Consider the following 15285-nt stretch of genomic DNA (forward strand, 5'->3'; position numbering starts at 1 on the left):
GACTAATCTGGGAATTAATACGTGGAAGGGTGACCGATCCGCCCCTGGGCCACTTTCCGGTTGCCTGAGTTTTTAGATGTGTTGGACACTCCTGATGCTGAGAGTGGGGCAGTCATCACACCTTAGGAGCCCAGGTGCCATGTAACTTTGTGGATTTTTTTCCCCACAACTCTCCTATGATCAGGGCGAAAGGAAAACTGGCATCACTGAGGCCATTTGTCCTTCCATCTCTCTCCACACCAAGAAAACTGAGCCATCTGTTTGGGGTTTTATGTGGTTGACCTGGACAGAGAGGAAAGAACAGAAAACAGAATTAAAATCCGTGTGGATTAAGAGTGATTTAAAGCCCATGCATGTCTGTTTTGATGGGCAGTGGAATCCTGAGCGGCCAACCAGTTCCCAGGTAATAAGACAGGGAGCCCTTCATCCAAAAATATTTATCTAGTGCTGGCTCCATGAGCAAGGGACCAGCATACCTCTTCCTTATTGTGCTTCGCAGATATTGCTGCTTTTTTTTTTTTTTTTTCAACAAATTGAATGTTTGTGGCAACCCTGCATTGAGCAAGTCCGCCAGTGCCATTTTCCCAACAGGGTTTGCTCATTTTGTGTCTCCTTGTCAATAAAGTATTTTTTAATGAAAGCATGCACATTAGGTATAATGCTACTGCACACTTGATAGACGGCAGTATAGTGTAAACATAACTTTTATAGGCACTGGGAAGCCCAAAAAATGTATTTGATTCACTGTATTGCGATACTGTCTTTATGGCAGCGGTCTAGAACCAACCCCGAGCTATCTCCCAAGTACACCTGAACTATGTCAGTTACTTTCAAGCAACAGTGCAGAGATGAATGCAATTAGATCCCACTTTTTGAGAATTCAGAGTTTAGAAGAGACGAGACTCAGTTACTCATAACTTCATGGAAAAGAAACGTTAATAATAAAATAATGAGACATGCAGGTAGTGGTATTATCTGATCACTTTTAAGGCGTACAGCGTGAATCTCAAAGGGTAATTATGCAGTTAGCAAGCAAGCATTAAGAGAACACAGTTACAAAACAAGGGGAAGGGGTTGATTTTTAAAGCAAAAACAAATATTTGGTGACAGCTGGCACGGAACTGCCGGGTTCTCACCCTCCTGCCTTCCACTTTGGTGTAAGCCTGATCCAGATGGATAGCCGGAGTCCCATTGTCAGAACCGCCAAGGGTGGCTTCAGGTTCAGGAGGATGCGGTCAGGTGGAAGGGCCACCAGCACCCATTTCCTGCGTCAGAAACAACTTACACGTCATGTCATTTTGCAAGATCATTTTTTTTTTAATTTTTTTTCCAATTTATTTATTTTCAGAAAAACAGTATTCATTATTTTTTCACCACACCCAGTGCTCCATGCAAGCTGTGCCCTCTATAATACCCACCACCTGGTACCCCAACCTCCCACCCCCCCGCCACTTCAAACCCCTCAGACTGTTTTTCAGAGTCCATAGTCTCTCATGGTTCACCTCCCCTTCCAATTTACCCAAAAGTACATACCCTCCCCAATGTCCATAACCCTACCCCCCTTCTCCCAGCCCCCCTCCCCCCAGCAACCCACAGTTTGTTTCGTGAGATTAAGAGTCACTTATGGTTTGTCTCCCTCCCTATCCCATCTTGTTTCATGGATTCTTCTCCTACCCACTTAAGCCCCCATGTTGCATCACCACTTCCTCATATCAGGGAGATCATATGATAGTTGTCTTTCTCCGCTTGACTTATTTCGCTAAGCATGATACGCTCTAGTTCCATCCATGTTGTCGCAAATGGCAAGATTTCGTTTCTTTTGATGGCTGCATAGTATTCCATTGTGTATATATACCACATCTTCTTTATCCATTCATCTGTTGATGGACATCTAGGTTCTTTCCATAGTTTGGCTATTGTGGACATTGCTGCTATAAACATTCAGGTGCACATGCCCCTTTGGATCACTACATTTGTATCTTTAGGGTAAATTCCCAGTAGTGCAATTGCTGGGTCATAGGGCAGTTCTATTTTCAACATTTTGAGGAACCTCCATGTTGTTTTCCAGAGTGGTTGCACCAGCTTGCATTCCCACCAACAGTGTAGGAGGGTTCCCCTTTCTCTGCATCCTCGCCAGCATCTGTCATTTCCTGAATTGTTGATTTTAGCCATTCTGACTGGTGTGAGGTGATATCTCATTGTGGTTTTGATTTGTATTTCCCTGGTGCCGAGTGATATGGAGCACTTTTTCATGTGTCTGTTGGCCATCTGGATGTCTTCTTTTGCAGGATCATTTTATAACGACTTTTCACGGTCATGCCAGAATTTGCCAAAGGATATTTACCTTTCCTGAGCTTTAGAGTTAAGCAGGCAGTTATGTTCCAGATTTCTGGGAGGGGCTTCAAGTTTCTGTACAATGGCTCTCAAACTCTTCTGTAGCTGTAGAGCTTTCTCACTTCCCATAAAACGTTGTGTGTACCCAGTATAAAAACAGAGACCTGCTCCACCTAACGCCAGCTCCACTCTGCTCCCTTCGCACATGCATCCAGAGCCTGCTGTCCCCTAGCCCATCCAAGGGATCACCTGGGAGTCCCCCAGGGCTCCAAGGAACCCAGTTTGAAAACCATCTTTTATTATAGGTTCACCATAGATTTTGACTGATGGAGGTACTTCTCACCACCGCCCCCCACCCCCAGAGTACCTGGGTTAACGGGGAGCCAGGGCCCAGCCAAAACAGGTAGTGGAGGCTTAAGTTTGATTTCTTTTTCTTTTTTTCCTTACTATTTCATGTATTTATTTGAGAGAGAGAACATGAGTGGCAGGGAGGGGCAGAGGGAGAGGGAGAAGCAGACTCCCCACTGAGTAGGGAACCTGATGTGGGGCTCGATCCCAGGACCCAAGATCATGACCTGAGCTGAGGATCGTGACTAAGAACGCCCAACTGACTGAGCCACCCAGGCGCCTAAGAGCAGATTCTTAATGTTCTTTTTCATATAATTTTCAGGGAATGTTTGTTAATAGAGAAATGCCAGGTGTTTGTATTCTCTTAAGGAAGATGAAGAAAGGGGCATCTGGGTGGCTCAGTCGGTTAAGCATCTGCCTTCATCTCATGTCCTCTCCAGCTCTTCTCTCTCAAAAAAAATAAATAAAATCTTTGGGGGGGGGGGAAGGAAGCAGAGGAAAGACAGAGAGTAAAGTTCATCAGCAAAAAGAATGGCTCTGAAAGGAAGGGGGCAGCCAGGGGTCGCATTACAAATGTTGGCTTACAGAGTAATCATTAAGGATGCTTTTCAGTGTTGACATAAGCACCAGAAAACTCAGGGATGAACTCAGTTCCAAACTTTGTAGGAAATAATGTCCTTTTTCACTTGATTTTAGTTAGGATGAAACCCCATACAATTAGTGATTGAAAAGACATGATCAGAATTTAATATCCTCCTTGGGCACCTTGGCTGGCTGGCTCAGTTGGAAGAAAGAGCGTGTGACTCTTGATCTCAGTGTTATGAGTTCAAGCCCAACGTTGGGTGTAGAGATCATTTTAAAAATAAAATCTCTTAAAAAAAAAAAAAAAGGAATTTAATGTCCTCCCATAAAACTTAAAACAACATTTATTTTCCTCATATTAGTGCTATACAATATATATTATAGCTATTTCAATCACAGTAATCAATTATAATTGGCAAAAAAAAAAAAATTATCACACAGAAGTGGAAATACTATAATCCCTCCCCAGTCATGAATTTCTTTTGTCGGAAATGCTTACACATGTGAATTTGTTTTTTACATATCATTTGGTAACCTTGAAAATATTTCAGTTCTCATAGTCTTGAATTACAACCTACTCTTGTCAAGGGTTCCTGAAAAAAGAACTTAGTCTACTGCTGGAAAAGTGAGTCAGTAGCCAGGCCGGAGCAAGGTTGGAAGTGCATATGTCAGCTGTGTGCTCACGAAGGAGATGAGCGCCGCCATGTTTCTGAGCCTCGATGGCTTCAAGCTACCCGTCTGTAAAGTGGAGCTAAAAAGAATTAGGCGAGAAGTACCAATTTCCTAATAAGTGCTTAATTAATGATAGCTTCTAGTAGGCGGTAGTGCTGTCCCATAGAAAGCAGTGTGAGGAAATAAAGGCCTTGGGGCCCCCAGATTTCCATTTGCCTGCCCTCCTGGGCACTGTTCACCAACCTGGGGGCCTTCGAATAGGGGCTCTATGCTCTGTTTCTTGGCCCCAGCTCCAAGGGAACATATTATGTACCCCCAGAGAGTCCAAGGCTATGGATGACCAGCCCAACCAAACCCATCAGGACTTTTGTGGAAAGAGGGTTGAGGGTTGAGCTAGGTGCTAACAAGCCAGTCTCCGGCCTCCAGGAGGGAGGGAGGAAATGTAAGCCATGGAAGCCCATGCTGACAAAACCTGGGCACATTCCCCTCTGTCTTGTGGATGCTCACATATCTAATCTTAAAGTATAAAAATAGTGGGAGCCTGGGTGGCTCAGTCAGTTGGGCATCTGACTCTTGGTTTCAGCTCAAGTCGTGATCTCAGGGTCCCAAGATGGAGCCCCGCATAGTGCTTGGCGCCCAGCACAAAGTCTGCTTGAGTTTTTGGGCCTCTCCCTGTCCCTCTGCCTGTCCCCCTGCTCATGTGCTTGTGCTGTCTCTCTAAAATAAATAAATTTTTTAAAAAAATTTTAAAGTATAAAAATGGCAAAATCTAAGGAATTTTAGACTGGCACAGGTAGTGGAGAGAGAGGCAGAAGGTTCTAGATACCTAAAAAAGGGCAACGATGGTTCTGGAATGAAAGCAACTCTAGCTCATGCCTCATTAGGATAAGTGTCACTGCTACCCTGTAACCCTTGACTTCATGCGTGTCCCTCTGTTTTTTCTTTTTCTTTTTTTTAAAGATTTTATTTATTTATTTGACATACAGAGATCACAAGTAGGCAGAGAGGCAGGCAGAGAGGGGGAAGCAGGCTCCCTGCTGAGCAGAGAGCCGGATGTGGGGCTCGATCTCAGGTTCCTGGGATCATGACCTGAGCCAAAGACCAAGGTTTTAACCCACTGAGTCACCCAAGCGCCCCAACCCTCTGTTTTTTTCTACATCCATTTCTTAATCTGAGGGACTTTGAAGTCAGGCAGATAGTATCAAGTCTCATTTCTGCTTCTCATTAGCTTTGCCACCCATTCCCTCGTCTGAGAAATGTGGATGAGTTACACCCACCTAAAGCAGAGGGTAAATTGAGTGAGAAAATGTACGTTGCATGCCTGGCACATAGTTGGGACTCAGTTAAGGTCGATTATCTTGTGCTGTCTTCCCCAAAGCACTCAGACAGACTGATGCTCATGCTTCCTCAAAGGGGAGGAGGAGGAACTTTCTTTAAGTTTCCCTGAGTGGAACTGGAAGCACAGGGATCACTGATTGTCGCATGGTCTTTAGACCAGACTGGTAAATGGAGAATGGTGGTTGATGCCATGTTGACCTCAGAAGGATGGGTGGCAGCTTAACTCAAGTGATTTTTTCAACACATTCTCATGACTGGTTGCCCCATTCCCCATCATTCCTCACCAAGCCTTATTTTTCTGAGAGTCAACTTGGTTCCATCAAACTCCTTCTCTCCAGGTTCTGCCCTGGGGTACAGTGATCAGAGCTGGAAGATCTTGAAAGCATCCCCTACCCCATTATCGCCAGGAGGGTGCCTACATCCTGAGTGAATCAAGCCTACAAAGGAACAAATTCAGAGCTTCTTCTCCGTGTGCACAGGCACACTGTCATCATTCATGATTCTGTCTCTGCTCTCAGAGCCCTTTCTGCTCTAGACACAAATTTCCATGCTTGGCTTCCCTCTATAGGATTCTCCTCCCCTTATCTCTCTTTTATTCAGCCAGCAATTAGAATTTATTATTGTCTCAACCATTTTTTTCTTATTTTTTTCCTTAATTAAACTTTTTTTTAATGAAAGTAAAATGGGCACATAGTTCATAAGTCAAATAGAACTGAAAGACTTAGAACAAAAAACAGTAGTTCCGGCCATCCTGGGGAGGGGGTCTCTACCCAGTCTGTGTTAGAGTGCATGTTTCCTAGATCCGTTGCCTCCCTGTCTATTGGTTTGCTCCTTATTCTGATGGAGTAGCTCTTCCATCAGCTTCCTGTAAAAGTGCAAAGGGGGTCAGTTTTTAGAAACTTGTCTTTATTCTCCCCTTACACTTAATTGATAATCTCTCCGAGTATATTACTGAATTGAAAATCATTTCCTATAGAATTGTAAAGACATTTTTTATTGGCTTCTAGCACCAAAGGTTTTTATTGGGGAGTCTGTTGTCCTTCTCTTTGCATATAACCTGTTTTTAATCTCCGAGACCTGGGTCTCTGAAGTTTCACAGGGATCATTCAATATGGGTCTTTTCTCATTTGTGGTACTTGGTACTTAGTAGATCCTTGCAGTCTATGAACACCCGTCTCAGGGATAATTTCCTGTGTTACACCTTGGCTAACTGTCTCCCCACTATAGTCTTTTTTCTCTTTATTGACCTCCTATTAGTTGGATGTTGGACCTTTTGCTCTGATCTTTCCTTCTCTTATCTCTTTTCTCCTGTTATTTCTTAATTTCCTGTTATTCTTTCTTAAAAAATGTTCTTTTATCTTACCTTCAAAACTGTATATGAAATAATCAATTTATGATTTACTTTTTTAAATCTTTGGGATCTGGTTCTTATATAAAAAGAACTTCTTTTTAAAAAAAAAGAAGTTACTTCTTTAAAAAAAAAAAAAGTTTTATTTATGAGAGAGAGAGAATGTGCAAGTGAGGAGAGGGGCAGAGGGAGAAGGTCAAGTAGATTCTCCACTGAGCCAGGAACCCAAATGTGGGGCTTGATCTCAAGACCCTGAGATCCTGACCTGAGCCATAATCAAAAGTTTGATGCTTAACCAAGCCACCTGGGCACCCCTATCCTATGACTGCTTCTTATAATATCCTACAAGATACTATCATTTTGCAGTTAATATCATTCCAATATCTTTAAGGTTGGTTTTTAAATTTTTTCCTTTTTACTTCATTATCTTCATTTCTTTCATGTGTGTGTTCATGCGTTTGATATTTGGCTGGTAGGTCTCATTATGGAGATGTTCCAGGAATGTTTAGTGATCCCTAACCATTCACATTTAGAAGAGAAGTGCTAACGGGCTGGTTGGAAGTCTTTGTGTGGGACTGTCAACAAAAAAATCATCAAGTCACCAATCAGCCTTTCTTTAGAGGATTCCCAAAGGCAAGATCTGGAATCCTTTTCTCCAGAGCCATTCAGTTTCTCAGGGTAAAAGACTCCTCTCTGCTGATGTGCCAGTGATAGGCATTCTGGGGAGTGCCCACTAAGGATTTGACTAGAGAAAGCTAATGGTCACTTTGTTTCCAGCCCTGTGCCTCTCTCCTGATCTCTGCTGAGCCTGGCAGCCCCTTATCTATGATCTCTCCAGTTCATTTTCTCTGAAGAATAATTTTCTGTTCTCTTGTTGGAGAGTTGATTGGAAGGGGTGGGACCTGGCAGGGGCAATGGTGAGTTATCTGGCCGTGTAAGGTCCTAGTATTGACCTTTGGGTCCAGCTACCACATGGGAAGACTTTCAACTTTCCCACTAAGTTTAGCCTTCACCGCACCCGTGACCTTTGCAGCTTGAGGTAGCTCCAGGTGCCCTGCTTCTCAGAGGTTTTGTGGTAGGTCAGCTCCTTGCCCTGCATCTAACACTTCTGCAGACACATTCTGTATTCTGGAAATATGTTCAAGTCTCACGTTCACACTGTATCAGTTGGGATGCTACAGGTGCAAGTGGCAGAAAACCTAGTCTTCCTAAATGTTTAAATAATTAAAAATTTTCTTATCACACGGGACAAGAAGTCCAGAGGTGAAAGGGCACCAGTCCCCAAAGATGAGGAATCAGCTCTTGTTCCCTGACTTTCTTTTACTCCATCCTCATCCAGTCTCATCTTCAAAATTTATAGCAAGATGGCAACTGCACTTTCAGGGACATCCAGAAGATGGTGGAGACCACTTTTTCCTTGTGTCTCATTATAAAAGTGAGAAAAATCTTTGCAACCACCCCCCAGAAAACAATGTTTATGTATTTCTCATGCCCTTTTCCAAACCAGTCATTAGCCGGATGAATGAGATTTCCATTATTGGTTTAGGGGTTAAATGGAGGCTGGGGAGTAACTGCCATAAGGATCGCTGTATTTCTGCTGATCTCTTTGCTCTTCGGAGCCATGCCTTTTTGATCCCTTTACTGTGATTTTTAGTAGTGTTTTGGGAGGATGAGGAGATAAGTGTGTTCAATCCATGTGGCCCATATAACAAAGTTCCTCAACTACTTCCTTATACATATCTGTACTAGTAGCTCGCTTTCTGGTTTTTTTCTGTTGTCGTTGTTTTCTTTTTGTTATGAAATTTTACCCACGTACAGAAAAGTAGAAGGAATAATAAAATGAACACCTGCATACCTAGTTTTAACAGCTGTAATATTAACATCTTGCTATTGTATTTACTTTATCTATATTTTCTGGTGACACATTTTGACGTAAATTGCAGATAACATGGCATTTCGCCTCTAAAGATTTCCAAATGCATCTTTAAAAAGTAAAGATATTTTCCTATATAACCAAAATGCTATTAATCACACTTAACAAAATGCAGCTCACTTTTATCTCCTGCAGGACAAGGAGGCCCTATCACCATGGAGAAGGCCTCAAAAAGAGCCTGCTAGAAATTTTGAAAAAATGTCAATGTCCATCAATAGACTAGTTAAATAAATTATGATATATCCTTACTATGGAATATTGGGGAATATAAAAAATGATGATATGGGGTGCCTGGGTGACTCGGTGGGTTAAAGCCTCTGCCTTCGGCTCAGGTCATGATCTCAGGGTCCTGGGATCGAGGCCCACATCAGGCTCTCTGCTCAGCGGGGAGCCTGCTTCCCCTCCTCTCTGCCTGCCTCTCTGCGTGCTTATGATCTCTGTCTGTCAAATAAATAAATAAAAATCTTTTTAAAAAAATGATGATATAGTTCTACACATTGAAAGATCTCTACAATATTACTAGGCTGGGGGGCTAAAGCACATCTCAAAATAGTATGTACGGTGTGATCCAGTTCTTGCTTAAAAACGCATGTGCTGTGTATGCACAGTAGAGAAATCTGGAAGGATATAAATCAAAATGGTAATAACACTTGATCTTGAGTGGCAGGATTATGGGTGCCATTTTCTCTCTTTGTATGTTTCAGCATTATCAAAATTGTTTCAGTGTTTGGGTCTCCAGCTATAAATAGGGAATAATGTTGTTGCCCCTTCTGATACAGGAGAGTAGGCATCTAGGAGTACACTTGAGGTGATGTATTCTCTGGACGATACATGTGGAACATGCAGAATGAATGGCATCCTTGCTTGCTTAAATACAGGAAGATGACAGTCAATAAACTGTCACACCAACAGAGTTTTTATAGTGACACTGCAAACTACCTGTGGCCTTGTTTTTGGTTTCTTGTGGATTTTGTGTGTGTGTGTGACAAAATATACATAAGGTGTGTTTACCATTTTAGCCATTTCTAAGTGTATAGGTTTGTGGCTTAAGGACATGCACATCATGGTGTGACCGTCACCACCATCCATCTCCAGAACTTTCTGTCATCTCGTAGAGAGACTCTGCACCCATCCCCAGTAGCTGGTAACCACTGTTCTACTTCCTGTCTCTGTGAACGTGACTATTGTGGGTATCTTACATAAGTGGAATCATACAATCTTCGTCCTTCGTGATTGTCTTATTTCACTCATCGTCAGGTCCTCAAGGTTCATCTGTGTTGTCGTGTGTCCAGATTTCCTTCCTTTTTAGGACTTAACTGATAGTCCATGTATGGCTATATCATAAATATGTTTTATCCATTCATCTATTTATTGATGGACGTTCAGATTGTTTCCACCTTTGTGGCTTTGCTTTTAAAGGACTATTTCGGGGATCGGTTTGAACTTAGCTGTTTGACCCCTGGACAGCACTGAGAATGAAAATGAGGGAGAAGGGAGAGCAGAATGCAGAAAGCCCATTTTTTAAAAAGATCTGGATTTTGGGGTGCCTGGGTGGCTCATTCGGTTAAGCGTCTGACTTTGGCTCAGATCCCGATCCCGGGGTCCTGGGATCGAGTCCCTCATCAGGCTCCCTGCTCAATGGGGATCCTGCTTCTCCCTCTTCCTTTGCCTGCTGCTCTGTTGCTTCTGCTCCCTCTCTCTCTTGCTCTGTTAAATGAATAACATCGTTTTTTAAATAAAGGATCTGGATTTTTTTTTTCCTCCCAAACTTCTTTTTTCCCTGTATTTCTCCCCAGTCACCTTCTGAAAGTGGAGAAGCAGGAAAAACAACTGATAGCTAACTCTGACTATTCTTCCTTTAAGTCTTTCACGGATAGCGATGTGTTTGGTTTGTTTTTGCTTTCTCCTTGTTTTGGTTTTTTTGCTGCTCGTGAAATCCGTGGTACCTCCTCTTGTGACATTGCTTTTCAAGCTTAGCCATCATCCAGATGAGATCTGCTGGATTGTTCATACACAGGGAACTTCTTCATTCCTTCAGCGAGAAACACAGTTCCGCAGCACCTACTGTAGGCTAGCCATGCCAGCCTGTGGTTCTAGTGGTTTGTCAAAAGTTAAATGGAAACATTCATCCTCAAAAAATATGATTAAACAACATGTGGCTTGATACTAAGAAACCCATCTTGAGCTCTCAGATGGCTCAGTTGGCTAAGCATCTGCCTTTGGCTCAGGTCATGATTCCAGAGTCCTGGGATCGAGCCCTGTGTTGTGCTCCCTGTTCTGCAGGGAGTCTGCTTCTCTCTCTGCCCCTCCACCCAGCCAGTGCTTTTCTCTCTCTCTCTCTCTCTCTCATAAATAAATAAAATCTTTAAAAAGGAAAAGAAAAGAAAAAAGAAACATCTGGGGACACCTAGCTGGCTCTGTTGGTGGGTCCGTGGTGGAGCATGCATTTCTTGTTCTCAGGGTCATGAGTTCAAGCCCCACATTGGGTGTAGAGCTTACTTTAAAAAAGAAAAAAAAAAAATGGGGGAAAAAAAAGAAACAGATCTAACTGTGGGGTAAGAGACTTCTGCCGCATCAATGAGACAAAGGCTTTTTCCATGCCAGTGTGTTAATTTCATAAAGCTGGAGTTTAGTAGCTAAAACCAAATGTGAGGCCATCTTCCCTCGTGACTGATATTTCGGTAATTGGTTTGAAGTTGTTTACTTGGTTGATCTTCCTGTCAGGTTCCACTTTCAGGAAGAAGCAGCTACATGACGAGTACAAATTACTTACATGCAAACGGATGAGTTATTATAACAATTCGTTAGAAGACCGGTTTTAAATTAATTCTCTCTTACTGTATTTTATGTTCCACTTACATCGTTGGAGTTTTCCCTGGTTCCTGGACTTAAGCAGGGCAGAGCCTAAGCGCCCCTGGATCACTGTAGAAAGCTCGTTGATCCCTATCTGCTCCCAGCCTGAAGTTTTCCCTCGTGTGAATTTACCATTGGCCCGCCTTCCTTGATGTGTCGGGAGAGAGCGGATCAGTCTGCCTTCGGAGCTCCCTTCAACCTGGTGGGTCTTCCTCCCTCCGCCAAGTTCATTCTTTCCGTTCTCTCTTGCCCTCAGACCATCTTCTGCAAATAGCATCAGCAGCAGCACGTCTTCAAACCACAGCGGCTACGGCCCGGAGCCCCCCCTGCCCCCCGCCGGAGGGGACCTTACCAGCCGGCTGTCGAGTGATGAAGGGGAGATGGATGGAGCTGACGAACCCGAGAAGTTAGACTGTCATTTCTCTACCCACCACCCCAGACCTCTTGCGGTAGGCCACCGTGTTTCCACCCATGTGTTTTCCGCCCCCGCCCCCTGGTGCCCTGCAGGCGTTTGGGTCACCCTGCCCGCCAGCGCCCATTCCTGGGGAGAGGCTGCCAGAACAGTGGTTGATGGAAAGGTTTACCCTGAGGTTGAACGTCTTCAGTTTACCCTTGAACGTCCCAGAAGGAAAGGGCAGGGCTCCCACCTGGTTATAATCCTTTAAGCGTCTGAGTAGCCGTGGTCCACCTTGCATCGAGAAGGCCTGAGAAATAGTGTTGATGTATGTGTGCTGGGCAGCTGACCTTGCGGCCGTACCGGGCTCAGAGTGGAGCCTCTGGTTTCCAGAGTCCGTCTAGCTCACCTGCTTTGAAAACCGTCTGTCTTAGCAGTAAACCAGGTGCCAGCCCTAGCTGCTTTTCTCCCCTGTTGGTTCTGAATTTTATTGTTATTAGTAAGTATGACCATATGGCACCAGAACTGAGAGAAAGAATGTGTGTGTGTGTGTGTGTGTGTGTGTGTGCAAAGAGAGGAGGAAACATTGCACATCAGCATGATCACTGGTTAAAAAGTCCAATTCCTTGAAAGAGTCTTCTTTTGACAGTTCAAAAGGTCATTGGAATCGAGGTGGGAAGTGTCAGGAGGCATGAGCTAAAGGCTTTTTTACATTTGCCCTACAAGCACTTAAGAAGGGACTTCCTGGCTACCATCACGGAGCCAAATTCGGGGGGGGGGCTGGAATGTGGGACCCCATGGCCTATTTGCTCTGGTCCCAGCTGGAGCCCTGCAAGGTTTCCTTTGACTATCCCTAGATGTCATGGGCCGTGTAGGGACAATCAGTCCTGTACTGGGGCACCTGGCTGGCTCAGCGAGTGGAGCATGTGACTCTTGATCTCAGGGTTGGGAGTTTAAGCCCCACACTGGGTTAAGAGATTACTTAAATAAATAAAATCTTAGAAAAAAAAAAAAAAACAGAAACAGTCCTGCAACAGGATAGAGTGAGTGCCTCCTCCCTTCTATCCGTATGATGAATAAAGGCCAAACTCCCTTCCCGTTTCTGGGGATGATGATAACCTGTGGTTTACCAACACCCTGAGACTTGGCTGCTTAGACAGAGCAGAAATAGGGATGGGAGGAGTGCCTCTGACTGCCAGGAACAGAATGTCGAACTCATGTGTAGTGTATATACACACAGTCATTGGTTCATCTTATGGAACAAGAGGTCCAGAGGTAGGTGGTTGCCTTCTTGGTTCAGCACCTCTGAAATATGGTGCTACTCAGCGAGAATCTCTCAAGCCTCTTTGCGTGTCATCCGTGGTCCCCTGTGCCTGCGACAGCTCCCATGTCACACCCTCACCCACTGGCATTCTCCAAAGGCCAGAAGGGGACAAACAGAAAGGGAGTCTTCTTCTAAGGTGCTATCTTATATCATTTCTTAAGGAAGGAAAGCTTCCAGGGAGCCCCCCAGCAGGCATCTGCTTCCGTCCAGCAGGAAAGGGTGACGAGCCTACCCCTGCACCAACTGGGGCTCAGGACGAGGGGATTGCAGTGACACAGGACAAAAGTAGCCATGGTTCATCTCAAGGTTCTGGGAAGGGACCCTCATACACACCCCCACCCCATTCCCTACTTCGTGTTCTGTGTCAGATACCGGACCAAAAGGGCGGCTCCATTAGGCAGGAAAAGGTGGGGGGAGAAGTATGGGTGGGCTGGCAGCAGAGCCAGCCACAGTGGCTGGGGCAGTGAGGACCTGCAGCGCCATCTAAGGCACGATGGGTGGCAGAGAACAGGAGCCTCTTGGGCGTTAACCTTGCATCGGTATCAAATTAGAGACATGGGTAGCAAAGACAATAGGGAGCCTTCAGCTTCTGACTCTGAAAGGGAGCCTGGGCTCTACCAGAAGGCCAGACTACAGAGCACGGGATGTTTGTCCAAATGACAGGCTGCCAGGCTCCAGTGGCTTAGCTCAACTCTGGGCATGGCGGATTTGTGTGCCCTTCATATTTTGCTGATTTAAATGTAAAACCCATGGACTGTTTCCTTGCTTTGTCCTTTTCCTCATGGTCAATTGATACATTAAGTCATTTTTTGTCATGAACGGTCACTCAGGGTGTCTTTAGCAACTGGGACGAAGGAAGAAAAGATGTCTAGACCTGGAACAGCTCCCACATGCTGCTGGGGACTGGCTTCCACATTGGAGAATCCCTTTTGTTTATTTTCTTGCTCCATCCGTAAGCACTTGATAGGAAAGTGCAGGAAAGAGTTTTTCATCAGGATTACCAGATTTGACGGGTGACAAAATTTTCATGCAAAGCCCCCAAAACATAAGCAGAAACAAAACAAAAGCAAGGTCTTGCATTTCCTCCTAAGAACCGTTCCAAAGGCTGGTTGCAGGAAGGGTTTGTGGAATGAGTGCCAAAGCCTCTGTGTCTGGGATGGAGGCCAGGGAGCTGCTGGGAGGTCTGGGGGAAGGGGGAGAAGCTGTATTTGAGTTAGAGAGTCTTCTGCAGACTCGCCTGAGCTCTAGACCATACAAATGTCACCTTCTCAGAGGTTGCTTCTTGAATTTCTGTCTGCAGGTCTTCTGGTTGCCCTAACATCATAATCCAGTGACGTTTGTTAAACATCTTACTGCACATACTTCAGCCACATGTTTTAAATGTGACGATTTGCTTTAAAAAACATTTTGTCGGGGGGGGGGGAAAAACACACATTTTGTCGGACCTCATCTCTGCAATCCATTCTTTATCCCAGATCTCTTCCCTACCATCCTCACACTAAGGAGGAAGAAGAGAACGAGGCTTCCAGCCTTTATACACTTAAAATCAAGCAAGGCACATAGATATTATTTACACAGAACATAAAACAGCCAATTCCAAGGTGACATGTAATAATGCATGCGATAGGTATGTGGTGGGAGCTAGAGGCATGAGGCTGGTCACATAAGAGCCACTGGAAATGAGAGTCTTGATTAGGCCACTGGGGAAGGGGAGAATTGGGACTTCAAGAGAAGAGGGAAAGAGACAGGGAACAGCATGAACGAGCCAAGGGAACAGCATGAACAGAAGCGTGGTGACGGTGACATGTCACAGGGCAGCCCTAACGTGCGGAGAGGTGGACATGAGGTCGGGACTGGGGAAGGAAGGAGTTTCTAGCCTCCCTGGAAGTAAAATGGCTCTGTTGGCAACAGATGGGAAAGCTCTGACCAGTTGGCGGACTGTGTCAGGACAAGCAGTGTCCATTACTGCAGGGAAGAGCAGGGAACCACCAAGTCCCTGGAGAAGATGGATGATATACCATAAGCAGGCAGTGCTGAAAAACCCTCCCCACTGCTGGTTTGGTTTTGTTTGATTTGGTTTGTGTGTTTGTTTTTAACCTATAATACTGGCTCGATCCCAGGTGTAGAGAAGGTAGCCCTCAGGGGCACAGAAAATTGAA

The 15285-nt window shown here is 44.7% G+C and overlaps 1 protein-coding gene across 7 annotated transcripts in view; it reads left to right on the plus strand.

Moving 5' to 3' along the window:
* Positions 1–15285, plus strand: part of ATXN7L1 (ataxin 7 like 1) — a 237772-nt gene that overhangs the window by 210549 nt on the left and 11938 nt on the right. For all 7 annotated transcript variants that reach the window (XM_044245825.1, XM_044245826.1, XM_044245827.1 and 4 more), the window contains one exon: positions 11665–11857. In XM_044245825.1, the coding sequence (XP_044101760.1) occupies positions 11665–11857 (193 nt within the window). The remainder of the gene's footprint in view (positions 1–11664; positions 11858–15285) is intronic.

Source organism: Neovison vison, chromosome 4 (genome assembly GCF_020171115.1).
Source record: "Neovison vison isolate M4711 chromosome 4, ASM_NN_V1, whole genome shotgun sequence".
Taxonomy (NCBI): Eukaryota; Metazoa; Chordata; class Mammalia; order Carnivora; family Mustelidae; genus Neogale; species Neogale vison.